We start from the raw sequence: 27,841 nt of genomic DNA on the forward strand, positions 1-27,841 counted from the left end.
CATTTTAAAACATAAAAGCTGTAATTCCATAGCCAGTGCTGACAATGTCATATTATAATGATTGTATAGTGTGTCATTGTGCCCAAATGTGGCAGTGAGTCTTTGTACAAAGAAAAATAATCTATTTCAGGAAGCAAGTCTTACAGAGATGCCACAATTCAACATCCAGTTTCCATGGCAACTGTTACTAGTGTGACAGAGTAGCCATCACACAGATGCGGCAGAAACATAAAATTAACCACTGTGTTCGTCAATCAGAACAGCTAAAACAGAAGTACAATTAATGATCGATTAACCACCACGTAATTCATTGAAGGTGCAATCTTGAATCCCAAAGGAAGCACACATATATTTTGAAAGCATTATATCGAACACCATACTCGTAGAAAGGATGAAGAACTGATTATGCGAACAGGGTAATCTACACATAGTTTTTGTTCTTATTATTTGTAGATTCAACAAACAAATTAATTCTACTTATTTTAAATTACCTCCATTTTCTCATTTACATTTATTCAACAGATTTATATTTTCATTTTAGATATACATCAAGACTGGCTTCATAGTGTAATTTTGTGGCTTGCTGAAATCACCCAAATGAATGGTAGAATTCTTATTTCTGTAAGAAGTCCTGTTTTAAGGAAATAAAAATGTATGAGCCAGTTTACATCACACATGACTTTCTTAATTTACAATTATACAATCTCATGAATAAGTTGCTTGTCTAAACGAGAAGCTTCTTACATATTCATTTTCATATAGACGGTCTAATGTTAAATGAAGGTTTTAAAAGACGATGTGTTCATGTATTGTGCGTACAGTGATGTAGTTATTTAAAATGATCACAATGCCACTGATGGTAGGTACTGAAAATCTTACAATTTATTCAGCAAAACTTTTCAAAAACAACAGTATAACCTGTTAAAAGGCAATGTTTCTCTAAAACTGATAAAGTTCACATTGTTTGAAACAAACATTAATCATATGTGCAAATTTAATACACTGTGCTGTGACTGGTGTACTGTACTAAAACACCTCTCTCCTGGCCTCTGGAAGATCTTTCAGACCTTGTAATTCCCTTAATCCCTACAAAAAAATTTTTTTTTAAGCATCACAATAAATAGTAAAAAAATAATAATAATGACAAGCAAGTAAACCATAATGATTTGTACCTCCAGAACCATGCGGATGTTGGCCTTTATCTTTGCTGCATCTTTGGTAAGGATCTCAGTATACCTGAAATATTCAAATAATGAAGAACATCTGAACATCTCAACTTAACAATTAAAAAATGCAAACATGCACATTTCAAAACAATCAAAAACCAAAAGATAAAAACAAATGATCTATTACTCCGTTAGCTGATTCGTCTTCTTCTCTATGAACTTCAAAGCCTCTGCGTGTGTGAATTCGACAAAGAATCCAAATCCAACTGCCACATATATTTTGGATGCATCAGGTCTAAAAAGTAATAAATCCTTCATGAGTTTGGCTTTTAAAATGTTAGACAGAGGCATTGATGTACAGTTCACAGACTTGCAATACTTACACGTGGGCTTGCACAAAGAAATTGCAGCCAAGGTCAACATCTGTTTTGAGTTCTTTGCTGCCAGTTTCCTAAAGATAAATAAAATATAGCAAAAGCAACAAATTACACACAACGAGAGCAAGAAAACGATAGAGACGGAGTAACAAATGAAAATAGAGACAGGCAAGGTTACATAGAAAAGAAAAAAAACACTTAGAAACACATAAGGACATTGAAAAAGAATAAAATATGGTTTAGTAGATAAAATACCTGAATGCTTTTAATTGTATTCTTCAGCTGAAGGTATTGTGCTATTTTCTCATACACAGCATCTCTTTGCTCCAATACTTTCCTGTCAAAGCACAGAGTTAAAATTGTGGCAAATAATTTTTTTCTTTTTAATTATTTTTTATATATTTATGCACATACACATATACATATAGTGGGAAACATTTATTTGACCCCTGCTGTTTTTGTAAGTTTTCCCACTTACAAAAAAATGAAGGGTCTGTAATTTTTATGTTAGGTTTATTTTAACGTACAGAGACAGAATACCAACCAAAAAATCCAGAAAAAAACAAATTTTATAAAGGTTAGAAATGTATTTTTATTTCGGTGAGTGAAATAAGTATTTGATCCCCAAGCAAAACCTGACTTAGCACTTGGTGCAGAAACCCTTGTTGGAGGTTAACATACATATACGTTATTATGTAAAATTGGTATTTACGTGGAACTCAATGGAACTTCAAATAATACCATTATAGGTATTACTAAAGTACATATTTAAAGAAATCACGGCATAACCATGGTACAAACATGTAAACATGGTAAAAGCAAAGCTAAAAATCAAACGATGATACTTACTCTAAGTCTCGTTTCAGTACTTCATTGATAAATGTATCATACTGCAATACTTTTTCATTGATACCGGGGGCCCCAGGAGTCATGATATGAAAAAAGACGGTTGCAGATCGACTATGATAAGGCGATATTTATTTTAATCGTAGTCAATGTTTCTAATATTAACGTGCATCAGAGATCGACAGTCCCTTCGCTGGGGTGGTGCTGCACTAAAACGCTAGCAGGCTAGCAGCTGACAAAACGAATTTGTTTTAATAGAAAAGGCTCGACTGTGTGAAGCTAAACCTTCCTTCAGCATGTCACGTGGCTCCCTGATTCGAAACCGGAAATGACGTAAGCTAACTTTTATTTTATTTTATTTTATTTTATTTTTATTTATATATGTTTTTCATAGATTAGCCATTCTTTTACCTATCAGTTAGTGATAGAAAATAATAAAACATAAGTGAATATGTAAATATGTCATAGTTCAAAGTGAGGGGACGTGCGACTCATTCTTGCGAATCGGTTCTTTGAAACAGTTCGTCTCAAGGAATGCGTTAAAAAGCGTTTTTTTTACTTTTTGACTTGATTATGTTTACAAATTTTGTACGTAAAATTTGAAATAATTAAAATAAAAAAAGTTATCTTAAAAAAATAATAATGTCCACCACAAACGTGTTAAATTCAGCAGAGACACGGTTCTCTGGATTTTAAATAAACTTTAAAGACTTTAAACTTTAAATCAACTTTAAACTTTAAATAAACTAAAAAGGGTTTTGAGTTACTCCTTTTAGTTTGATGTATATAACATTTTCCTAATAACAATAATAAATTTTTCTTTTAGAAAAGTCATATTCATTTGAATTGTGCACTGATTCAGTAGATGAATCATTCAGACTAGTTTGTGAATCCCTTAACATACATTAAAAGATCCGACTCAATACAACGACTCGTTCACGAATCGGACCTTTCTACTAGTTCAAAGGTCAAAAAGCAGCTGCGTATATGGCGCATGTTCACGCAGCAATGTGCCATTACTGTAGTATAAAAGTTCAGTAGTTTTACCATAGTTGGACTTTTCACTTTGTCGTAATTTGAGCATTATTTTAAACTAGTGTCAGTGTTTTGAGTACAGATAGTTGTAAGGAAATGGCAGGTCCAGAGTTGCTGCTCGACTCCAGTATCCGCCTGTGGGTTGTTTTGCCCATAGTCTTCATCACATTCTTCGTCGGAGTTTTGCGTCATTACGTCACTCAGCTGATTCATAACGACAAGAAAGTTGATCTGCAGCAGGTGTCTGACAGGTGAGATGACGAATTCATACAGGTGTTTAGTCATAAACATGTTATCAAACTCACAATATGTAAAATACTGTAATTCTATAAAAAAGATGAATAAGATTGAAAAACATTATTACAAATATTGACACAATTCCATTATATTCAATAATTATTTTTAATTAAAATAATAACTTAAAAATATGTCAGTATATATCTTTAAATACATAGTTGTCTTGGCAAAATATTGATTCATTCATTTCCATTTATTAAATTGTTTAATTTAATCCAACACAAAATTGATACAAAAAAATGTAGAATTGATTAAAAAATAAGTTTTGATTGCTGAGTGAATTAAATTGGCAGTATTGAACATTATTGTTTAGAAATATTCTATGTGGATATGTATTCTGCATATCAGAGTGTAAACCTATAAATAATTTAGTAAAATCATCTGAATGGAAAAGGAGACATTTCCTGAATTTTGTCCAAACCTGATCATTAGATCTTTTAAATTTGTCCCAATTACAATACATGGAAATATATCTTATTTCCTGCAAAATTATTAAATCATAGGCAAGTTCTTCTTAAGAATTTAATTACTTCAGAAAACATTTTTTACATAATTATTTTAAATGTCTTTTGTGAATGCATATATATGTATCCATTTTAATTATTTTTAAATCACAGCCAAGTGTTGCTGCGCAGCCGCATCCTGAGAGAAAATGGAAAATATCTTCCCAAACAGGTATTAATTACTTTATGAATTACAGTGCCCAGGGTATTTGAGTGGAATAAACTTATAAAACTCCATTTACATGTTTGTGTCACTGATCAATCACACCATCTCATCTCAGTCATTTGCCATGCGAAAACACTATTTCAACAACCCTGAGACTGGATTCTTCAAGACGGTCAAAAGAAAGGTGATCCCCAAAAACCCCATGACTGGTAAGAGCTACTTTAACATCCTAAGCATAGAAGAAATGATCTACTATGCTCCATTATAACATCTGCAATATCTGTGCTTGAAAACCTGTCCCAGATCCCAGCATGATGATGGACATGATGAAGGGGAATCTAACCAATGTGTTGCCAATGATTGTGATTGGAGGATGGATCAACTGGGCCTTTTCTGGTTTTCTCACAAGTAAGAGCGTTTGTTAATTGTCAGAATTAAAGGAATAATTCACCTAAAAATTACAATTAGCTGAAAATGTATTCACCATCAGGCTTTCCAAGATGTAGATGACTTTGTTTCTTCATCAGAACGGATTTGGAGAAATGTAGCATTCCAACACTTGCTCACTACTGGATCCTCTGCAGTGAATGGGTGCCGTCAGAATGAGAGTCAAAACGGTTGATGAGAACATCACAATAATCCTCACCACTCCATCAATTATTGTCTTGTGAAGTGAAAAGCATTGTGTTTGTAGGAAACAAATCCAACATTTAGGTGTTTTATCTTCAAATCATTGCTTGCAATCCATAATTTATAATAACGCTTCCTCCAGTGAAGAAAATCCAAGCTCATTCAAGCTGATATTCTGGATAGAGGACCTGTATTTTAACTGGAAGCAATAGTTTAAAGTTAAAACGTCTTAATGATGTATTTGTTTCTTACAAACACGCAGCTTTTTGCTTCACAAGACATTAATCGATGGACTGGAGTAGTGTGGATTACTGTGGTATTTTTATCTGCTCTCATTCTGACGGCACCCATTCACTGCAGAGGATCCACTGCTGAGCAAGTGATGTAATGCTACATTTCTCCAAATCTGATCTGATGAAGAAACAAACCCATATACCAATGTTGTTTTGCCTGAGAGTGTCTAAATTTTCAGCAAATTTTTATTATTTAGTAGTGAGCAACTCCCTTGAAATGCTAAACTATAAAAAGGATCTAGTGAGCATGTGTGAATGTAGTCTTCTTATTTCTAAAACAATCATTTGTAAGTGCGACTGAATTCAGGGATGTAAGATGCATCTAAAATGTGTGAAGGGAGACATTCTAATCCTAAACAGCCGGCTTCTGAATTTTAATTGGGTGATGTAACATTTGGCCAGTACTTTCATAACTCATTTTCTGAAAGGCAGAGGTTGGTAAGTGGGCTCTAACCATAGTCAGATTACCGCATATGCGTTTGTTCAGTCCAGTGCTAGCATCAAGCTTCTGTTCTCTCTTAAAGCAGCTACAGTTTGCTTTTTCTCATCGTTACCAAAAAGCAGACAAGATTGACTAGTAAATGCCTAAAAGTTGTAATGGCTTCTATTTATCTGATTAAATCTCAAGTGAATGTTATTTGAAACGAAGTGCGCTTGTAAGAGTTTAAATGAATTGTTATAAAAGTCTTATAAAAGCTTGTTTCCCCTTCAGCTAAAGTTCCGTTTCCTCTGACTCTGAGATTTAAGCCCATGCTACAGAGAGGAATTGAGCTGCTCTCTCTGGACGCTTCCTGGTACAGTATTGACATTGATGTTTTTTCATTTATTACCGAACTTGAAAACTGTGAATAAAATCTGAATGTATTGCTCTTATAGGGTCAGTTCAGCATCATGGTATTTTCTTAATGTGTTTGGGCTCAGAAGCATGTACACACTCATCCTTGGACAAGACAATGGTTGGTTGTTTTTGTTTCTGATATTTAGACTCTTTTATGACCTCAACCTTATTGTGTTTGTGTTATATTCAATTTTTATATTATATTACTATACAGTATATTATTTTAATATAACGCAATATTTAATATCATAAAATGAATATATATATATATATATATATATATATATATATATATATGTGTAATTCTGTAACCCTCTGTATTGTATTGAACATGATTTCTGCAAAATTTTAGATGACTTGCTCAGCTAGGTGTTTATTTTCAGCTGCAGATCAGTCGAGGATTATGCAGGATCAAATGACAGGGGCGGCGATGGCGATGCCTCCTGATCCTAATAAAGCATTTAAGGTGAGCAGGACATAATTTGAACAAAACCATTTATAAGTAATTATAATTCTCTTTATGTGGTTTCTTTCTTAGCAATATTAAATTATTCTGGGACAAACATGCATGCAACAAACCGTAAAAAACAAAACACGCCAGCAGTTAGTTGTGTTTAACACAAATTTAAAGTACATTTTTCTTGGGAGTACAGCGCCTACAGCCCCAGTGGACGGACTGATGCAACACTAGCCCTGGTGTGGAAACATGGTTGCTTTAATTTCATAACCCTCATCATCTTAGGATAATTGTGAAACCATAAACTTTGCCATTTTGTAGCTTACATATTTACAGAACTATTGAAACATCACATTTCTTGGGGAACGCAGATTGTGCTGGGTGCAATAAGTCGATTCAATCCTCATACACAAGTGATTATATATAGAGAGAGAGAATGTGCTCATCATTTACTCATCCTCATGCTGTTGTAAACACGTATGCCATTCTTTCTGCTGTGGAACACAAAAGGAGACGTTTAGCAGAATGTTCACACTCTTCTCAGATGTGTAAAGCTCTTCAATGCTTAAGTGTATTCAATACCATTGTTTCAGAGCGAGTGGGAAGCCCTGGAGATTGTGGAGCACAAATGGGCCCTGGAGAACGTAGAAGAGGAGCTCATGTGTCAGGATCTGAACTTGCTTAGCTAAGAATTACAGTAAAAAACAAACCCTGATTTCAAATCACTTTTTGATATGAACTAAGCTAAGCTGCTAAGATGGTTCAATTCATAAGCAGATGTGATTTCTTTACACGATTCAAATGTTGATACTCGTTGACTGCATTGATCTCCTTGAATGTCCTGCAAAGCATCTGTAATATGTCTGACATGTTTGTGTGAACTGAGATTTGCACATAAACATTGATTAGTTGTAAGCATAGATCTAAATTATATACATTTATGGCAGAGGTATTAATATACGGAATTTGTCATGTCTTAATAGTGTGTTTATGTGAGAAGTGATGCCTTGAAAATCATTTTGGGTTTTAATAAAGATTATATTGCACCCTAAGATGAGGAGGAAATCAGTTTGTGCTTCAGGTGAGAGAAAATGAGCAGATTGAAAATACTACATACTCCATATTCAAAACTCAAAAGCTTTTATTTGATAACTTCTTTATAATATATCATTTCTATGCAAAAATGCCCCCACAATACAAAATCACAAATATGAAATTTGGCGTTTCATACTGTGAAAGGTGCTTTTGAATATTGCAAAATAAATTGTGTAGCATTGACAGAAATAAAAGTTGGTTTCTCAAACCAACTGATTGCTTTAACATTTCAAATATTCACAGCTGACCGTTTGATGGATTTCACTGAAATAATATAACCATGATCAGAGGTCACACGGTAGCTTTAATAAATATCTGAATTTAATATTAGAAAGAAATTATGCTGTTTGTTGCTCTCTGAAGCTGTTGATTCCAGCTCTAATTAATTATTTTAGAAAAATAAATGCCAGAGTGAAGCCATTATTTACAGTAAAATAGTAAAACTCTTTTTAAATGGATCGTTACATTCATTAAACCTTGTACAAAGTGGAAGACTGTAGATGAGAAAGGAGCTAAATCATTTGAGGAACAATTTTTTTTCTATTTACAAAAAACAAACTGTCCATTTGTAAAGCAGACTACAAGAAAATTCCCATCAGTTCTTCATCACAAGTTCGTAAATCTCACAAATGCGAACAAGAACATATCGCGCCATTTGCAGTTTACTGTAATAATGCATTTAATCTGTAATTAAATCTGCACAAATGAAGTAAAAAAATACTATCATGATGTACAGACATTTTCATTAAAAAAATGTTTAATGTTGAGTTGCCCTGAAACTGTCAAAATGCTTCATTTTATTAAATAAAATTTAATATTTTTCCCTTGGTTTCTTTAGTTTTTTGTTCTGGACAGGTTTTGTGAGATTCACCCATATTATTATATAAGACATTAGAACATACTGAATGAATTAAATGTTCCTCCCACATATATATGTGATATGTTTATACCGTATTTTTCGGACTATAAGTCACACCGGAGTATAAGTCGCATCAGTCCAAAAATACGTCATGACGAGAAAAAAAAACATATAAATCGCACTGGACTATAAGTCGCATTTATTTAGAACCAAGAACCGAGAGAAAACAATACCGTCTACAGCCACGAGAGGGCGCTCTATGCTGCTCAGTGTAGGCTACAGGAGCACTCAGGAGCATAGAGCACCCTCTCGTGGTCAGGTTTTCTCTTGGTTCATTTCTCTCGGTTCATGTCAAATTAATTTTGATAAATAAGTCGCACCTGACTATAAGTCGCAAGACCAGCCAAACTATGAAAAAAAGTGTGACTTATAGTCCGGAAAATACGGTACATCTCTCATAGAACAGTGCGATGAACTGTATCCATTATCATCTGAGGAAAGCAATAAAGCAGTCTCTTAATGGGAAGTGCAAATGAAAAAGCATTTTCTTCTTCTTTACACAGTGGGCCAAATGAATTACAACACTATGAGCAACTGAGAAATGTTAATATGCAATCAGAATGAACCGAGTGAATGCATTTCCCGTTGCCAAAGGATCTAAACATCCCTTTTTTCAGAGGTAAATCAATGTAAATGGAAGTCAAATGTGTACAATCTAACCTTGACTTTAAAGTCAGCATTTATTCATATCAAAAGATGTGTATACAATTATATATTCAATCTATAATTAACAAAATAAAATGAAAGCTCCCCCATTCCCAGCATCTGATCCAAATGATCATAGATAATACAACATTTAATACAAAAATACTGTACAGAGGTGCCTTAAAAACATCACGTAAAGAGCTCTATCCAGAAAGCACTTTGCTGAAATATTCTCGTTGCTCCAAAGAGTTCATTATAAATTGTAGGCAGTTAGTCAAAAAGAATGTAATATTTAAATATTGCGGTGCATTTTCTTTCAATTAAGAAAAAAAAAAAAAAAAAAGCTAATTCTCGCTGGAAATCAGGTCTCAGTTTGTGTCCTGCAACAGAGTGTCTTTTCCCAGACCTTACCACAGAGGAAAAAAACATCAAAAGAATGAAAATAAATCTTTAGAAGCCACTCTTTACATTTATAATCTCTCACTCCACATTAGCATCAAGCAATTATGAAAATAAATAGATCACGAGTGAGTGGACAGAAAGCTATTTCTCATTTACCTCCACCTAGTTCTCCATCCACCTTTTAACAAGAAGATCTCAGAAATCTGAAGCAGCATCTCTGAACATGACATCCCTGATATGAGAAACCCCCACCCCCAGCATCCCTGCTAACAGCGCCCACGATGAGATGGAATAAACAGAAGGCCTGATTCATGATGCTAACCAGTGCAGCTGAAGGTTGTACGTTCAGATCAGTCATCACCACCGCGGACAGCAGCTGAGCTAGCTCAGAAAAGCAAGCTTAGATAAAAAATAAAGAACATGTCAGTGATGATGACCTGCAGCGGAAACCTCATTCTTTGAATTCTCATCGTCACTGAAGCGACTGAATCCGCCGGTACCAGCCTAACCCGTTTCCTTGAGTTTGTCACAAAGAAAAAACAACACATAAGTCTGCATTCCCAACCCCATGATGCTCGTGCACCAGCCTGAGAGAGTTGCCCCAGCCTCGTACTTCCTGTCGGTGTCAGAGCAGAGGCGGAGGTTCAAGTTTCCGTTGATTAAGATGATAGACAGTGTGCGCGAATGGAAGAGGTAAGAGTGAGAAAGAATGAGTAAAAGAAAAACGGACAGAAATCAGTCCGTCTCCATGCTGACACAGGAAGCGGCTCCATCCATGCCATCACCGGTCTGGGAGGAGATGTGGTTCTCTGTCTGGGTGGAGGAGGGTATGGGTGGAGGGATTGTGGGCCGGCGGATCTTGTCTTGGCGCTGGTAGAACAGGAGGTAGGCAGCACTGGTCTACAAGAATAGAGGGAGAGTAAACATTTCATTGACTTTTTTTTTTGTTTTTGAAAGAAGTCTGTTATGCTCACCAAGGTTGCATTAAATACATTGCGAAATATTGTTACAATTTAAAGTCACTGTTTACTGTTTAAATTGTCATTTATTCCTGTGATCAAAGCTGCATTTTCAGCATCATTACTCCAGTCTTCAGTGTCACATGATCTTTCAGAAATCATTCTAATATGCTGATCTGCATATTAATATTTTATTGGAAATGTATATATTTTGAGGATCCTTTGATGAACAGAAAGTTCAAAAGAACAGTTTTGTAACATTATAACGGTCTTATCTAGCATTCGTGATTAGTTTAATGCATACTTGCTGAATAAAAGTATTAAAATCATAAAAAACTGACCCCAAACTTTTGTCATATTGTGCTTTTTAAATAGTTTTGTTTGTTTAGATTTACTTTCATGAATCACACTTAAGCACTATAAAAGGACTAAACAGAAAGCTTATGAATTTTATTTTTAATGATATTATTATTAGCCAACTCCAAAATTACACCTGGGTTTTAGATTTTTGTTTTAGATTTGGGAGCGGCCTCAACAAGTTTATGTAGAATAAAACAATTCCAATCCATGGATATGATCATTTCTTGTGGACATCATTTTAAACAGATCGTTTTTTTTGGAGGCAAGTCGTTTTGGAGGCTGAAAAAGTTATTGTATTTTGAGGAAAAAACAACATTTCATTTTAGAAGAGCATGCACTGATGAATCAAATTGAATAAAAACCATAGGGTCTATTTTGATTTCATGTTGATAAAGCATACCACAGAAAGATGCATTAATCTCACCACTATTTGTTCCTCCGTTGCATAGGTCACCTTGCTGTCGTCAAAGTAATACCACTGACCATTATCCTTGTTTCGGGCATAACTAGTATCTAGAAGGGGAAAAAAGAGAAATATTTGCATAATGTTATTGTCACTAATCAAAACAGAATGCAATTTTTGACGTTAATATGGTTTAATAAAAGCTAAAAAGACTGATGCATACAGTGACCGTCTCGGAGTCCGCCGTAGTGGTTGGACACAGCGATCAGATCATATCTACAGGGAGGTTCAGTACTGTTCACGCTCTTCTTTAGGAGGAAACCTGAGAAGTCCAAATCCCTGCAGGCAAAGAATGAAAGCTGCTTTTCACCAGAGCAATAACAACATATGGAAACAAATGTAATAGTTGGAGAATCAACCACTGAAGAAAGTTAGTTTGCTATATAAAGGTTGCTAACTAATTTATATATTGGGAGGATGTGAAGGAACATTTATGACCCTATGTTTCCATTTTAATTATGCAATATATCACCATTACACAAGAATAAATGAATGAATGAATAAATAACATTTACAACTGTACATTACCAACAATACCAATTAATACATTTATACAAAGGAAGCATTACATTGATTAAAAGTGACAACAAAAACATCAACAAAGTTACAAAAGTTTTATTTTAAGCAAATGCTGTTCTTTTAAACCTTTTATTATTTTTCAAAAAAATAAACCTTTTCGTGAAAAGTTTACACAAAAATATTATGTAGCACAACTGTTCTCATAATTGATAATAAGGTTTTTTTTTAGCAGAAAATCAGAATATATATTAGAATAATTTCTCAAGGATCATGTGACACTGAAGTCTGTAGTAATGATGCTGAAAATTCAGCTTTGCATCACAGGAATAAATTACAATCTAAAATGCATTCAAATAGAAAATAGTTATAGTAAATTATCTTAATATTTGACAATATTATTGTTTTTACTGTACTTTTTATCAAATAAATGCAGTCTTGGTGAGCATTATAGCCTTCTTTCAAAAACATTTAAATGGTTAGTTCACCCAAAAATGAAAATTAGCCCATAATTTACTCACCCTCAAGTCATTCTAAGTGAATATGGCTTTCTTCTTCCAAACGAATCCAGTCAGAGTTATATTAAAATTTGTCTTTGATCTTTCAAGCTGTTTAATTTCACTCAGCGGTTGTTGCAGTGCTTCAGTCCAAAAGAAGTTAATTAAAAAGCGCCCACCCTTAATAAAAAGTGTCTCACATGGCCCCAAGGGGTGAACAAAGTCCTCCTGAAGTGAATCGATGCATTTTTGTAATAAAAATAACCATATTTAAAACGTAATAATAACTTTGATCTAGCTTGCACTCACAGCTGTAAAAAGATTGACATATGAGGTCAGCTATGCACATGCACAGCTCAGAAGTGACACACAGGGAAACGCAAAGGAGAGATCAAAACAAAACAATAGTCACTAATCAGAAGGACAAAACGAGGATTTGTAAAGAAGAATGTCAGAGGATTTCAATATAAGCTAAGAGGATACTGGTTTTCCTTTGCTAAAGTAAGGAAACTTTGCTTCCTTTACTCCTGGTAACAAATGTTTACATGAGACTCACCTGCACATGCCCACGCTGACCTCATGATGTCATTCTACCATGAACTGCTTCCATTTTACAACTGTGAGCGCAAGCTAGATTAAAGTGAATATAATGGTTTGAATATGGATATTTTTCTTACAAAAAAGAAAAGAAGACTTTGTTCACCCCCCATGAGCCATGTGAGACACTTTTTTTTTTTTTAATGGATTGGCACTTTTTATTTCACTTCTTTTGGACTGAAGCACTGCAACACCCACTGAGTGCAATTAAACAGTTTGAAAGATCAAAGACAATTTTTAATATAACTCTGACTGGATTCATTTGAAAGAAGAAACCTGATATACACATTTTGGGGTGAACTGAGCCTTTAAAAATCCTACTAATCCCAACTTCTGGACACTAGTGTATGTCTTCATCTGACAAACGGTACTTCATCTTACCGCAGGGGGAACTCCACGATGGTATCCAGTTTCTCTCGAGAGTATTTTGTGTAGGAGAAACGCTTTAAATGGATAATAAGAACCTCTGGCAAAGACCATAGATCCAGTTTCTTAGTGGCAAGCTGATGCTTTTTACATGTCGGACAATACCTACAGACCACATAAACAAAAACAAAGTTACATGTGCAGAGGAAGCAATCCTGTTCTTTAAATTTACCTCTAGAAATTATGCTTCTGGCTTTAAATTATGCAGTTAACAACACAAAATGTTCCTCTTTCTTCATGTTCATAAGGGATAGATTGGAATAAAAGGCTAGATTCTTTGATAGAACCAAGTAGTAGATTACCAGGGGTTTTCCTCTTCCAGTGTCTCTACTGTGGTGAAGAGCGCTATACATTCCTGCAGCTGCACTGTAATTTTCTGGTGAGGGACGTCCATGCTCTCATGCTTTATGTATTTCTGCATAAACATAAAAAACACATGTTTGCAATGGAAATGCTGCAGTTTACATAGTTCGAAAGAGCCAAGACTGAAACTAAAGGATATTTATATGTAATTAAAGGACCAAATGAATATTGAATTTAAGCATATTTTACATATTAAAAATCTTTAAAAATCACTGTGAGAGCAGAGCAGTGGTTCCTGACTGGTGAGGTACAAGGTGTCATCATGGACATTCAAGAAATACAATGATAAATGCTATTTTTTGAAAACATTTAACTAATGCATATTTAGGATAGCACAATAAGGAATGGAAAAATGTTTATTTATTTATTTATTTTAATGATGTTTACATTTATTGGTGCTGGGTTGGAATGAGAACCAAGGATTTTGATAAATTAGAAAAGAGAAAAGCTAGGCAATGCAGTGCTGGTTTAAAACACTTTTAAAACATATTTATTTGACAGCACTGACAGTTATTTTTAGCTGATTGGAATTCGCAACATTAATACTGTTACTGAACTGAACTGAGTTAATAATCGAACTGACTTTTGTAGAGCTGCTTATAGCTGAACTGAACTTGTTTAAGAAATTGAGCAACTGCACCATTACTTAACTGAATCAACACTGACCTGACTTCAGCTGAATAATCTTTTTAGAGCTGCTTTACAACAGACCTTGCATATCACCAATTCTGTTATTTTCCTGTTCATTAGTGTGCAGTTGCTTTGAAACAATCTGTATTGTTTAAAGCTCTACATAAGTGAAGGTGACCTGACTTATCACTGCATTAGGAGCAATACTTTAAAGCAAAAGTGACGTGTAGTCAAGTATAGTGTCCCATACTCGGAATTTGTACACTGCATTTAACCCAAACAAGTCCACACACACAGTAGTGAGTAGTGAACACACACACACACACACACACACACAGAGCAGTGGGCAGCCATTTTTGCATTTTTGCCTTGCTCAAGGGTCTAACCTCAGTCGTGATATTGAGGGTGGAGGAGAGCACTTGCAGATTTGCTCCCCACAGACTCAGACCCTTGACCTTTGAGTTACAAGTCCGACTCTCTAACCTTTAGGCCACGACTGCCCTTTAAGAGTATAACACTAAACCTCTAATGGAATAGACTGGATTGATCCTTGTATGAGAGATTACATTCATTTCCTAGTAAAAGAACAAACGCAAAGCATTTCTTAAGGGTAAAAGAGTTCATTAGTAATCCTACCTCGGCTTCATTCTCATTGTAGTACTTCTTCTTCATGTCAGGGTCCCAGTCGATGGCGATATATGGCTGAGCTAAACGGAAACAGTGAGTCACGCCATTAGGAGCAGGAACATTTGCACTTATGAATGTTCTGAGTTAAAGGATACCATGACTATAAAAAGATGTGAATTGAGCACCCAGAGAGATAAAAGACATGCAGTCTCACTTTGTTATGACCCTCGCTTGTCCGCACATGACCCTGAAGTTGTACAAAAGCATCAGATGTGTAGAGAAGTCAGTAATAAATGGAGTTTCTCATTAGAGTACACTTACAGCTGAAAGAGAAGCTGCCATCCAACTCTCCCATCCCTCGCTCCGTGGTACCATTAGAGTTGACCGCCTGCATGGTAAAGAGGGCTTTTTTCCGCCTCTCCGTGTAGCGCTGTCTTCCCGGAATCCTCTTATTTGCCTTTGCACAAGATCCATACTCCTCTTCTTCCTCGACCTCATCTTCATCCTTTTCCTTCTTGCTCGAAGGTTCAGCACCAACACTTTGGTCTCCATCAGTGGCGTTTTGGTTGTTGGTGTCACTGGTGCCACATGCTGATTGGCCCTCCTCCGTGCTGCGGCCCCCGTCTGGTCCACTGCTCGACTCCTCCTCCTCAGCTTTCTCCTCCCCCTCGCTGCTCGGGCTGGCTTCTGATTGGCAGTTGTTTCTCCCTTCGGTTTGACTGCTTTCTTGAGTCACTTCCTCTTTATTGGATGGCCCTGTCTCCTCAGAGTCTTCCTCACCTTCATCTGTTCAGAAATAGATCATCATTGGTACACTAAATGCTTGGGGTAATTTAACATTTATTAAAGAAGTATCTTATAATGATATTGTGAAATATTATGTCAATTTAAAATAACTATGTTGCATTTAAATATATATGTTAAAATGTAATTTATTCCTGATATGCAATGCTGAATTTTCAGCATCATTACGCCAGTATTCAGTGTCACATGATCCTTCAGAAATTATTCTAATATGCTAATTGGCTGCTCAAGAAACATTTTTTTAAGAAACATTAAAACAGTGCTGCTGGAATCTTCTGTAACATTATGACTTCATCACTTTTAATGGATTTAATGCATCCTTGCAGAATAAATGTATTAATTTATTTTAAAATGAAAAACTAAGTTATACCATCACTAACTCCATTGGTCTGTGCCTTGTACAACTCTTCCTCTTCTTCTTCTTCCTCCTCTACTTCTTCTGAAGGGTCTAGTGCACGGACATATCGCCTATGTAGGGACACAATCATGACTCATATGAACGGCAACCCAACTTTGGCCTTTAAAAACAAAATGCACTCAAAAACCAGTGATACTGAAATAAACAATCACAATAACACCAATATGATCACAGAAGACACAAGAAGCAGCTAGTTACCAGATGCATTTATACAAAGAAGTGTATAATTGACTGCATCTACTGTCAGTAAAATATGTACAAAAATATTTGTATGGACAATTATCAATCCGATGCAGTTAAAAAAAACACAATAAAAAAAAAATACAAAGCATATGTAGAATAAAAAATGTTTGATTCCAGGACTAATGACATATCTGGTAACATTTTTATAATCTAATTAATATTACTGTTTTTGTTTATTGTTTAAATAGTCTCTATCATGATCACTGTATGTGTTTTCCTTCTATAACAAAAGAAAACCATCATAAATGTACAGCACTGAAAACGATATGATCCTGATATTTAATCAAAACTAGCTTGTGACCAAACGAACATGATCGGCTAGACTTACGCCAGTCTTTTCAGGAGGAGCTGGTAAAGATCTTCTCTTGTGCACTGGTTGCGTGGCACAGATATCAGCAGCGGGTGACCGAACAGGGACGTGCCATAACTGTTGCTGCCCGAGCCGTAATCTCTGTAATGGGAGCGTTCACGCATGTAGATGGCCATAACCACCTCCTCACCATCCTGATCCACACAACCGCTGCTCAGCTGATACCTGCATCAACACACCACAACAATTGTCTGGAGATGCACCTTTGATACATATTATTTTAGTTTTCTTTCCTTAAAAGATGAAAACCTAATGCATTGTGAATTATATTTTGAAATAAACTACATTATATGAATAATAAAAAAAAAGTGGAAAAGTCAAGACACTAACAACAACTTAAAAAATAATATGTATATATAATTTTATATAAATGCATAATTATATTATGAACTATATTTAGAAAATAAACTTCATTATATATTATCCAGCTATATTTACTCTGTGCAATTTATAACATCCAAGTGAAAGATTTAACACCAACATACAAAGCAACAAAATGAGATAAATTTAAAGGGGGGTGATACTTTTCTATAACCCACTTCATGTATATAAATATATTTTTTTATGAATTCCCATGGACAACATTGTTTTTATTAAGCCTGGTTCATTCATTTCCAATTACCTGACACTGTATATTTGTAATAACACTGTATGTTTACGGTTTACTCAGATTAGTTCTATCTTACACAAATATATCGTCCCGGTCCAATATGCAGCTTAAGAATTCATCAGTTTGGTAAATCCTATAGAAGCGATGATTGAAAACATCAGCCACAGCCATCTGTGAAGAGCAGACCAATGATGAGCTCAGAACAAAAACTTTAAATGGGTTTGGATTCTTGACGACATGGATACAGGGCCATATCATTAATTAAACCAAGATTATATGTGACCCTGGAGCACAAAACCAGTCTTAAGTTGCTGGGGTATATTTTTAGCAATAGCCTAAAGAAATATTGTATGGGTCAAAATAATTAATTTTATGCCAAAAATCATTACGATATTAAGTAAAGATCATGTTCCATAAAGATACTGCATTTGATATGCATTTGGACAACCTTAAAGGCGATTTACTCATTATTTTGATTTTTTGGCACCCTCAGATTCCAGATTTTCAAATAGTTGTATCTCGGCTATATATTGTACGATCCTAATAAAACATACATCAACGGAAAGCTTGTTTATTCAGCTTAATTAAATTAATGAAAACTTAAGACTGGTTTTGTGGTCCGGGGTCATATATCAATAAAAATTTGTCAATAAATTTTGCCAGTGTTTCAGTAGTTAAAAGGTTTGTTTGAACCTGGCTGGGAGGGAGGCCTGTTGCCTGAGAGAGGGCAGTGCACAAATCAATCACTCTGCCAGCTTTAGGGACAATCAGACGATACTGCAGAGGGAAGACAGACACAATCATCAGTCACCAGGATGAGCAAAACTCACAGTAAAGCAGTACTAAAAAAAAGCCTTACTAAACGCTTTTCAGCAGAAATGTCAAACTACTTTGCCCTAAGCAAGACCGGCTCTGATGACATCATCACACGCCACCAGTTGTCTTCCTGTTTACAAACCTGCAGTGCTACATCATTCACATCTGCCAAACTCATAGCATGGGCTCACTCATAATGAGAATGTCTGTCGTGCTGCACATATGCTGCCTTTCCTGCCAAAAATGACTGAGCATTTTGTTATTTTGCTGTTTTTTTTCAATTATATGACATTATACAAACCTGGGTGGGTTTGGCCGTTGGATCCAGTGACACATAGAACACCTCCATGACCCTCTCCTTACTAACAGGTAAGGGCACACTCAAGTAGCAGAAGGGGTCGAAGGTCACAGAGACCTTGTTGCACTCGGGACACACCAGCGTTGACTTAAACAACCCGTGGAATGTGTCGACGATGACCGAATCGTTCCGCCGTAAATGGTTGCGCCATGCTTCCTCAGCCACTTCCTGTTAGGAATAAATAGAAATTAGATTCTCATAGGAAAACTTTGTTTTGTAGTAGAGATATTAATATGGTTAGGTTTAGAGGTCGACCAATAGTGGATTTTACAGAGACTAAGCTTGAAAAACTGGTTGATAACAAATCTTTATGAATGAAAACTTTCAACAGAATAAAATAGAATGGAATTTATTTATTTACACACTTTGTTTATAAACAAGAGTGACAACAGCATTCGATAAATGAACTATTAATAAAGATAGATTCTTTGTGTACTATAGTGTGTGTGTAAAGCACCTGGTCAGGTCTGCCATCAGCATCCCGGAGTTCAATATACTCCTTCTTTTTGACCCGGTTGAGGTCTTCATGTAGACCGTCCAACAGGAAAGACAGCAGCTCCTGAGAGTCGTGTTGCTGGTAGCCCAGAAACTGTGACGCAAAGTGGCCGACCTTGGTCTGCAAAGACATACACAAACAAGGCTGCTTAATTTTCTGCACTACTAATAGAGCAAGACTAAAAACAAACAGAATTTTAGTGTTTAAAGCCTATAAATGACTTATATTGATCATATGTGAGAGTAAACACATTTAAAATGTAAAAAAAAATTCATCTTTTGAATAAAAGCTGTTCTTATTCATCATAGAATCCTGAATACAATGTATCATCAGTATATTTTATAACAAATCAGTATATTTTCATGATTTCTGAAGGATTGGCTGCTAAATTCAGCTTTGCATCACAAAAATATTGTTAAATATATTAAAATAGAAAACAGTTAATTTAAATTGTAGTAATAATCCACAATATTCCTAAAACATTACATAAATAATAGATCAAATAAATGCAGCCTTGGTGAGCAGAAGAGACGTCTTCCAAAAACATTAAACGATTATTGTACTAATAGTTGTTTTTGTATATTAAGCTTTTATTAATAAACCTTTATTGATAGAAAAGCAGAAAGGCAATCATATAAAGAAGAGGGGAAACAGTATAGTATCTGAAATGAACCAACTGATTTGAGTTCTGCTGGTGTCCGTGAACAAGTTTTGAACTAAAAATGCTAATGTAGAGTGATCACTACAATTAGGTTACCTTAAACACCCGAGGAACCACAGAATAGTGCCTGCCGGACCACATCTGTTTGATGACATCTGCATAGGCTTCTGCAATTTCTCCCTTCATGCCTAAAGGGTTGGTGAAGTTCAGCTCCTCCAGATATGAGTTCTTCAGAAAGTACTCAGTCAGTGGCGGTGTGTTACTTAGACACTGCAGGGGGAAAAATGCACACTTCACTTTAAGAAATGCCTTTATTATGAGTGTTCAGTGTGCATGACCTCTGACCTGTAAAGCTGAGTTCATGAAGCAGGTGTTGCCTAGGTTTGTGAGGCCACACACTCCAGGAGGGCCTTGATACGAGTCCTCATCAGAGTTCCGCCTGGAGACAAAAAATTCCATAATTCCAAATTTTAAATAAAATCCGAGTGATGTTTTAAAGTCCAAAGAGCTACCCACCTAAACAGCATTTCTGCATGAGACACCTGCATTTCAATTTTTGATTTGGACAAACTTTCAAACATATTTACAGTGGTCAAAAATACTGGCTAGGTAGGTAGCTTGCTATGCTTGAATTATTTTTGAGAATTATAACTTTAGTAAAATGTTTTGCAGCACAACCAGTTATAGTTAGTTTTTATACAACAATTTTCGACAGTTACACTAAAATTACAATTAAGAATTAAATGTTAAGGCAATCTGTTAATACTTTTCAGTTACAAACCACACAATCCATGAATATAAACTTTATTATATTAATGTCACCTATAATATCACCCAGAGATATATTAAAAGTTGTATATAGTACATCCTACTTAACCTGCCTACATTCAGTACACTCATATAAATAGTATATACACTTTAAAGCAATATTAGCTGTTATTGTTCATGTTCAAAGCTCCAAATACAATGCTGGATATATATTATTATAATTCACATATATACAGTACACTCATGTAATGTGATATAAATAATAATATATAGCCAATCTCAACTGCCTGATTTTTTCGTCACAAAAATGTAACTATATTATTGTCTAGCTCTATACTGTTTATAGAAAGTTGGAAATATACTACATCTGCATACATACATACAGTACACGCATGTAAAGCGATATTAGCTATATAGCAAATCACAACTGCTTGTTTCCATGCCTTGAAGTGTCACAAAATGTAAACTACATTATCGCCCAGCTCTAATCTGGCATGAAATACAAGGCATAAAGATATTAATTCAAAACAATGTGTATTGTGAAGAGCACTATTATGAATGAATTTGTATTGACTATAGCACAGTGTTTCATGACACTGTAAAAAATTATCGCATCATAAGGTTGTTGAAGTGTAGAGCAGGGCCCGGTTCCCCAAAACGTTCTTATCGCTAAGTAGCTCTTAACCTATTCCTTAACCTCTCTCTTAACCTTATGGCACGATTCCCGACACGTTCGTACACTAAGTATATCTTCTGTAAGTCATACATTCGTAAGGTTGGTCTGGACCATTCGTAAGCTCTCTCTTAGCGTTTTTTGAGCTAAAGACGCTACTGTACAGCAGTCTTTAGAAATCAGCGCAGCTGATTATTTTTTAAGACTCATAATAAATTATGTTCGCAATGGATACAGGCCTATTTATGAAGTTGACTTTATGTGGTATCAGAACTAATATGGTGGTCATTTTTTCGTAATGTAATTAAAGCGAATCAATTTTTTGATAATTAAAATCTGGCAAACAATTTGGCTCTAAATGGCTAAGATCTATAAATGGTGACGCATGGTGGTGTCCAGTAAGCGACCAACTATGGCAGCGATCCAATGTGTCCTTGTATTGAATCAAAGACGGAGCCTGACGCGGAGCCGTTTAGTCCATGTCAATTTTTTTATTCGGCAAAACTTAAGCCCTTTTGACTTTTTCCTGAAGTGGCTATATAAAAAATAAATTGGACTCAAACCTGCGCTTGCCAGACTAATGCGGCGGGATTTTGCTTTAAGCCCTGAAACCCAGCGCTACGGTTTTTTTTCTTCTTTTTTTTTTTTTTTTGCTACAGAGAGATTCATCGAGGTCGTGGGAGAGGGCTACGGCCTAATCAAGAGGAGGCGCGTCCATCCTGTCACCAACGCCCTTCTGCGCCATGCACATATCCCTATCGCCAATTCATCAGTGATTGATCAGGCGTACACATCGCAAAAGGGATACGCGGCCATAAACGTGCAGGTTATAGTGGACCATTGGGGTGTGATATCTGACCTCGTGGCAAGGTCCAGCAAAACTTCAACTTCCTCTGACGAGAGGCTTGGTGCCCTTTTTTACGTTGCTTCCCCAGCATATTTTGTATCTAACTCTCTCTCTCTCTCTGTTCATTGTAGATAGGTTGCTTTTTATTAAAAACATAAACCAATTGCAATCAATACCGCATTAAACATAAGTAACTGCAGCTGCTTGCCAATCAATTCTGATTGTAAAGTACCTTACATTACATTAATATAAAAGTAAATTATATAATTTTTTTATAAAAAGTCGTTAAACCCATGTCAAGAAGCGGCACAAGTGGCACAACGGGATAAAGAGGGTGGATGATTAGCGAGGGATACCCGGTTCGTCTAACCGTCACAACATATGGTGTGAACATATTACTGACCATTTGATAATTAAAATTATAGTCTATATTCTACTGATAACTTAAAATATGTTAAAATAAATTTTACTATAATAATTTGAGGAATATTTCATTTGCATAGAACGTGTTGTCTTTCTTAACGCTGTATTGCACCATCGCGTGAAGTGGAAAATCGATACATGAGCAATCGATGCCAACTAATTCAGCACCCTCACTTTGGACAGCGCTCTTGTTACGTCGGACGTAAGAGGCAGCGTGCTAAGAAGCTTCCTAAGGGACACTTCGGGGAACACACTTAGGAACATAAACAACTTTGGTAAGATATATCTTTCGAGGTCTTCTTAGCACGCTAAGAGTGAGCGTTACCGGGAAACCGGGCCCAAGTCTTTTTGCCTGCCAAGGTTCAATAAATGGTATTTTTGATCTGGGAAGGATTTGTTGAATTCTAATGTTCAAAGCATATTGAAGTCTTTAATTTAAAAAATAAATAAATAAACCATATTATAATGGTTTATTGCATTAAAGCAATAAAGGATGTTCTTCAAACTTTAACAAAACATGTGGGTTTTCTGGAGTGACTTATTCGACATCGGGTGTAAATAATATGGTCCCAGTTATTTTCCAAATGAACAATGTTTTCTACCAACCACAGGACTGGTTTCAAAGTTTATTTGTGCTTCACTGATCTCATTGCCTTGCCATTTCTTGAGGATGTAAGCATTTAACCTACCACAGATGTGAATGAATGGGGCTGATGAATACTTTTTGTGCATTAGACATGTGTCTTTCCATTTTTCTAAACAAAAACTTGCACTAGTGCAAGAGAGAAGAAAGCTGGTGTCCTTATACTCACGTGATCTGAGGCCTGGATGTGGGCCACGTACCATCCGCATTCCTGATCTCCATAATCACCGTCTGCAGAGTGAGCAGAGCATGTTAGGACACACCACACACACAAACACATGCAGGGTGGCCCATATCAGAGCATTCATTTAGTAGCAAGGTTTGTCTATATGACAAAGCCACAAGGCGAGGTTGCTGGCACTTCTTATTACTGTAAATGTCACCAGATTGTTACATTACAGAATAGATGACCAGAGTGTAAATGTTAGGTGTGTATTTTACCATGCCAGAGCTGAGGCAGGAGTCTAGGACAGTCATGTTAAGGTTCCGTAGCCTCTCCGAGCTCGAATCCGTATTCCGCATCCACAGTCGGCTCTCAGCAGTCTCTGGCACATTAAAATGCTGCCGTATCTTTTGATGAATAGCATCTATCAAACACAGATACACACGTTAGAGATTAAAACACATGCATGCATTCAGAGCTCAGATACACCTAGCTGCCGATATCCTGAGAGGTTTCACACATTAGTTTACAAAATAATTGCATGCCAAATATAAAATAGACTTGCAAGCGACACTAGCATTCTGTAAATTAATTGGCAATCCAGAGCTTGAGCTAAATCTTTGATGAGCCGAAAACATTTAGTTTATTTTAAATGAAGTATAGTTGAAGACATTTAGTTTGCCTGTTAAAAGGTAGAGTTACTATGAGCAGAAATAGTAATGTATTGATGTAACTGTCATCTAACTTAAAAGATATACTCTTAATAACATACTCTACTGTTCATGAGTTTAAAGTCAGTATGGTTTTTTTTTTCTCTTTTTATTAAGATTTTATTCAGCAAGTATGCATTCATTTCATAAAGACATTCATGTTATAAAAAATATTTTTCCAGAATTTATTTAATCAAAGAACCCTGAAAAAGTATATAAATGGAAGTTTCCACAAATGATATTAAGCACCAGAACTGTTTTCAACATTAATAATAACATAGGATCATGTGACACTGAAGACTGAAGTAATGATGCAAAGAATTCAGCTTTGCATCGTATGAATAAATTAAATTTTAAATATATATTCAAATAGAAAACAGTTCATTTATATTATAATAATATTTCATGATTTTCTGTATTTTTGATCAAATAAATACAGCCTTGCTCAGCATAAAAAAAAACTTTGCTTTGCATCACATGAATAAATTATATTTTAAAACGCATTCAAATAGAAAATGGTTACCAACCCCAAACTATTAAACAGTAGTGTATGAACGTCATTGAATAAAATCAAAGCATTAACACACTTTACAAGCAAAATATTTCACTTAAAACGTTTGTTTAAAACACGCCAGATTTGTGCCATTCATTTGAAGACAAATGCATGAGAAAACAAACATGTGCAAAGAAGTTCATTCTTTTTTAAATTTACGTTAAGTGAATTCCGTGGATTCTATAACAAAGCCTTAACTCACGTATCTTGTCTGCTCGACTGAAGCGTCCAGAAACAGTACTCTCCAGGTTGCTAGAAAGACAGAGGTAGACCTCCACAGGATAGACCTCAACTTTAACAGTGCTGGGAAGATCAACAACCTGGAAAGAGGAAGAAGATGTTCACATCATCCTCAATTAATGACAAACACAGCCTATCTTGATCTCAACATCTCTTTTGATTTTATAGGAAGAAAAGTCAGAAGTCTTGTTAACACTACCTTTCTCTCCAAAGGAGGCTGATCGTCCATCATGTCATACCACGACAAGAGTTTATGCCAGGCTTCCGCTGGGACCAGGACAAAGTCATCATTCTCTGTAAGCCTCTCTTTAAGATGGTAAGAATCCAGATCTACAGAAAATATACTAAATATTAAAAACATCTTCTGCCTCCACAGTTATTAAAGTATAGTAATAGTTTGCCCAAATATGAAAAATTGCTTAAATATACTCACCCACAGGCCGTTCAAGACGTAGGCAAGTTTGTTTCTTCATCAGAACAGAGTTGGATAAATGTAGCATTACGTCACTTGCTCACCAGTGGATCCTCTGCAGTGAATGGGTGCCATCAGAACGAGAGTCCAAACATAGGATAAAAACATCATAGTAATCCACAACTCCATTCCATCAATAAACGTCTGTAAGAAATTAAGGAGTGAACTTTAAACTTGAAAGAAGAAAAAATACGAGTCCTTGATAACCTCGCTTTCTACAGTTTACTTTTTCCACTGGAGGAAGCATTATTATGGATTATGGACTCATATTCTGGTAAGAAGACGCCTAGATGGATTTGTTTCTTACAAACATGCAACTTTTCACTATTCACAACATTTAACTGATGGACTGGAGTTGTGAGGATTACTGTGATGCTTTTATCAGCTGTTTGGACTCTCATTCTGACGGATCCATTTGTGAGCAAGTGTTATATTAAATTTCTCTAAATTTGTTCAAAAACTTAACTTAATCTTGGATGGCCTGGGGGTGAGTAATTTTTCAGCAATTATTAATTATCGAGTCAGCTATACCTTTAAAGGAACAGATTTATGGAGAATGAGAAAATAAATGTTTCATGGCGCTACTATGGGATCTTGTGGGTAACATAGCAGCATTTACCTTCAAAGAGCTCAGTGTTATCAATTTTCCCAGGATAGGAAGAAGAATTTTGGTCCCTGGTGTGCACATACTCTTTCCATTGATCATACCACCTTTTGTCCAACAAATACCTGCGATACACAAACATGTAGCAGTCAAACTCAACACTGATTGGTTGTAGAAGTCCAACATCATTTAACGAGCTTAAGGACCAATCTGTTTCACGTAAACTGCACAGGGCAACAGTGTCAGAAATGAATTAAGACACCAAAAGCTTGTCATTTGCCTTTAATGACGGGGAAGAATTACAGCAGATCTGCCTTTCCTGTTCAAGGAACGAGACATTAAACATTGACAATAATAATAAATTATAATAAACATGATTTCTGTAGGCTGAAGACTGAAGTACTGATGCTTAAAATTCAGTTTTGCATCTTATGAATAAATTAAATTTTAAAATATATTCAAATAGAAAACAGTTATTTTATATTGTAATAATATTTCACAAATTTACTGTATTTTGATCAAATAAATGCAGCTTTGCCCAGCATAAAAAAAAACTTTGCTTTGCATCACATGAATAAATTATATTTTAAAATGCATTCAAATAAACATCAAAAATTTAACTTAGTAGAAAGAAAGCAATCTTCAAAGATGGAAAGTGGACTGAATATATTATTATTTGTTATTTCGCATCCACTATTTATTGAAAACAGAACCCTAGCCCAGATATTCATTGTATTGATTTTACATGCAGAAAGCAAAATGAGAATGTATTTTTATTCAGATATTTTTATTGGTCCAGATCTGCCTTTCCAGTTCAAGGAACGAGAACAAACCGAAAGTAACTTTCCCATTTCAGACTGACACACCTGGAAGTGAAACTTAAAGCAAGTGCAGTAATGAACTAGACACCATAAAACCATATCATGTGAACATTCGCTTAGCGAAAATGAAAAGAAATTAAATTTGGTAGAGTTGACGACGTTGGAATCTGGTACGAGAAGTCACCTGTCAAACCTTATTGACGCTAAAGAAGCTGTTAACCAAGAAAGCCGATCTATTAGGCCTGAAAACTGACCTGTATCAAAGTTTCCCTCTTTTATTTGATGACTGAATCAATGAACTCTCAATCACATTGGCATGGGTGTTTCTAAACCTGAAGAACCTCAAGACCCTCAGACCGCACAAACTCAAGCGCGTTGTCAGTTTCATCACAGAATTGTTAGTGTTTTTTCTGTGTTTTAGTAGTTGTTGTTATTGTTTAATAAATGTTTTGTTATTAAGTCTGAAGTTTCTCTCACCAGGTGTCTCCGGCCCGGAGCTGCTGCTGGTTCAGGTTGTCGATCTCCCGCCACTGGGTCTCTAGTCCCGGAGGCTCCGTGGCCGAACCGATGCTGCTGTTCGCAGCCATAATCACTCATAAAATCAGAAAAGCGCCGTTAAAGCCGCATAGACACACCGGAATGTTTTGACGCAGGAAGTAGGAAGCGGCTAGAATGACAACTTCCGCCCTGCGAGAGAGGGGCGGAACCATATGGTTCTTGTTGTGGCTAAAAGCTTTCTTTTACTGTCTATGGCTAAAAGGGATACAGCAAAAACTGACTATGGCAAAAGCCCGCGAGCTAACAATAAATTCAAATTGTTTTACCTATTCGATTGTGTTTTATTAATACCCCTTACAATAATATAAAAAATAGTACTTATTGTTGTACAGTGTGAGAATAATTATAATAATTATAAGAAGATCATTTGTTTCTAACCTATTTTGTTAGGTCAAATGTGCAAATTATATCCAATAATATATGACTAATGCATTAAATATCTTCCCATTTTCTTAAAATGTATAATTAACTTATGTTTTACAG

General features: G+C 35.5%; 3 protein-coding genes across 4 annotated transcripts; 1 reads left to right on the top strand and 2 right to left on the bottom strand.

Moving 5' to 3' along the window:
- Window positions 1-859: 859 nt before the first annotated feature.
- On the bottom strand, window positions 860-2,709 carry LOC113074173 (protein UXT-like). Its single transcript, XM_026246930.1, has 6 exons — window positions 2,393-2,709; window positions 1,799-1,880; window positions 1,550-1,617; window positions 1,354-1,461; window positions 1,173-1,236; window positions 860-1,086 (listed from the first exon to the last, which is right to left on the bottom strand). The coding sequence occupies exons 1-6, from the start codon at window positions 2,473-2,475 to the stop codon at window positions 1,027-1,029; spliced, it is 465 nt and encodes a 154-aa protein (XP_026102715.1). The 5' UTR covers window positions 2,476-2,709; the 3' UTR covers window positions 860-1,026.
- A 628-nt stretch (window positions 2,710-3,337) lies between these two features.
- Window positions 3,338-8,257, top strand: LOC113074154 (ER membrane protein complex subunit 3-like). The gene is made up of 8 exons (XM_026246905.1): window positions 3,338-3,675; window positions 4,339-4,396; window positions 4,506-4,599; window positions 4,694-4,798; window positions 6,026-6,107; window positions 6,190-6,269; window positions 6,535-6,617; window positions 7,202-8,257. The coding sequence occupies exons 1-8, from the start codon at window positions 3,521-3,523 to the stop codon at window positions 7,295-7,297; spliced, it is 753 nt and encodes a 250-aa protein (XP_026102690.1). The 5' UTR covers window positions 3,338-3,520; the 3' UTR covers window positions 7,298-8,257.
- Window positions 8,258-9,271: 1,014 nt separating this feature from the next.
- On the bottom strand, window positions 9,272-27,517 carry LOC113074155 (ubiquitin carboxyl-terminal hydrolase 11-like). Of its 2 annotated transcripts, none has more exons than XM_026246906.1 (21): window positions 27,278-27,517; window positions 25,995-26,104; window positions 25,103-25,233; window positions 24,866-24,983; window positions 23,679-23,824; window positions 23,407-23,468; window positions 20,229-20,322; window positions 19,980-20,153; window positions 19,184-19,342; window positions 18,670-18,894; window positions 18,246-18,329; window positions 17,629-17,723; window positions 16,901-17,107; window positions 16,282-16,379; window positions 15,429-15,893; window positions 15,117-15,187; window positions 13,790-13,902; window positions 13,443-13,592; window positions 11,615-11,730; window positions 11,413-11,501; window positions 9,272-10,569 (listed from the first exon to the last, which is right to left on the bottom strand). In XM_026246906.1, the coding sequence occupies exons 1-21, from the start codon at window positions 27,385-27,387 to the stop codon at window positions 10,405-10,407; spliced, it is 2,982 nt and encodes a 993-aa protein (XP_026102691.1). In that variant the 5' UTR covers window positions 27,388-27,517; the 3' UTR covers window positions 9,272-10,404. The 2 variants fall into 2 exon arrangements, with proteins under 2 accessions (XP_026102691.1, XP_026102692.1); XM_026246907.1 differs by lacking the exon at window positions 27,278-27,517 and adding an exon at window positions 25,337-25,430.
- Between the last annotated feature and the right edge of the window lie 324 nt (window positions 27,518-27,841).

Source organism: Carassius auratus, unplaced genomic scaffold, assembly GCF_003368295.1.
Source record: "Carassius auratus strain Wakin unplaced genomic scaffold, ASM336829v1 scaf_tig00013767, whole genome shotgun sequence".
NCBI classification, from domain to species: domain Eukaryota; kingdom Metazoa; phylum Chordata; class Actinopteri; order Cypriniformes; family Cyprinidae; genus Carassius; species Carassius auratus.

Excerpts from the sequence above, each read along its gene's own strand:
- LOC113074173 (XM_026246930.1), bottom strand. The coding sequence starts at position 2,475 with ATGACTCCTGGGGCCCCCGGTATCAATGAAAAAGTATTGCAGTATGAT. Across the intron at positions 1,881-2,392 it reads GTACTGAAACGAGACTTAGA|GAAAGTATTGGAGCAAAGAG; the intron begins GTAAGTATCATC and ends GTGCTTTGACAG. Across the intron at positions 1,462-1,549 it reads TTCTTTGTGCAAGCCCACGT|ACCTGATGCATCCAAAATAT; the intron begins GTAAGTATTGCA and ends ATTACTTTTTAG.
- LOC113074154 (XM_026246905.1), top strand. The coding sequence starts at position 3,521 with ATGGCAGGTCCAGAGTTGCTGCTCGACTCCAGTATCCGCCTGTGGGTT. Across the intron at positions 6,108-6,189 it reads CTCTCTCTGGACGCTTCCTG|GGTCAGTTCAGCATCATGGT; the intron begins GTACAGTATTGA and ends TTGCTCTTATAG. Across the intron at positions 6,270-6,534 it reads CATCCTTGGACAAGACAATG|CTGCAGATCAGTCGAGGATT; the intron begins GTTGGTTGTTTT and ends GTTTATTTTCAG.
- LOC113074155 (XM_026246906.1), bottom strand. The coding sequence starts at position 27,387 with ATGGCTGCGAACAGCAGCATCGGTTCGGCCACGGAGCCTCCGGGACTA. Across the intron at positions 20,323-23,406 it reads ACATCCAGGCCTCAGATCAC|GCGGAACTCTGATGAGGACT; the intron begins GTGAGTATAAGG and ends TTTTGTCTCCAG. Across the intron at positions 17,724-18,245 it reads CAGGCCTCCCTCCCAGCCAG|ATGGCTGTGGCTGATGTTTT; the intron begins GTTCAAACAAAC and ends TGCTCTTCACAG.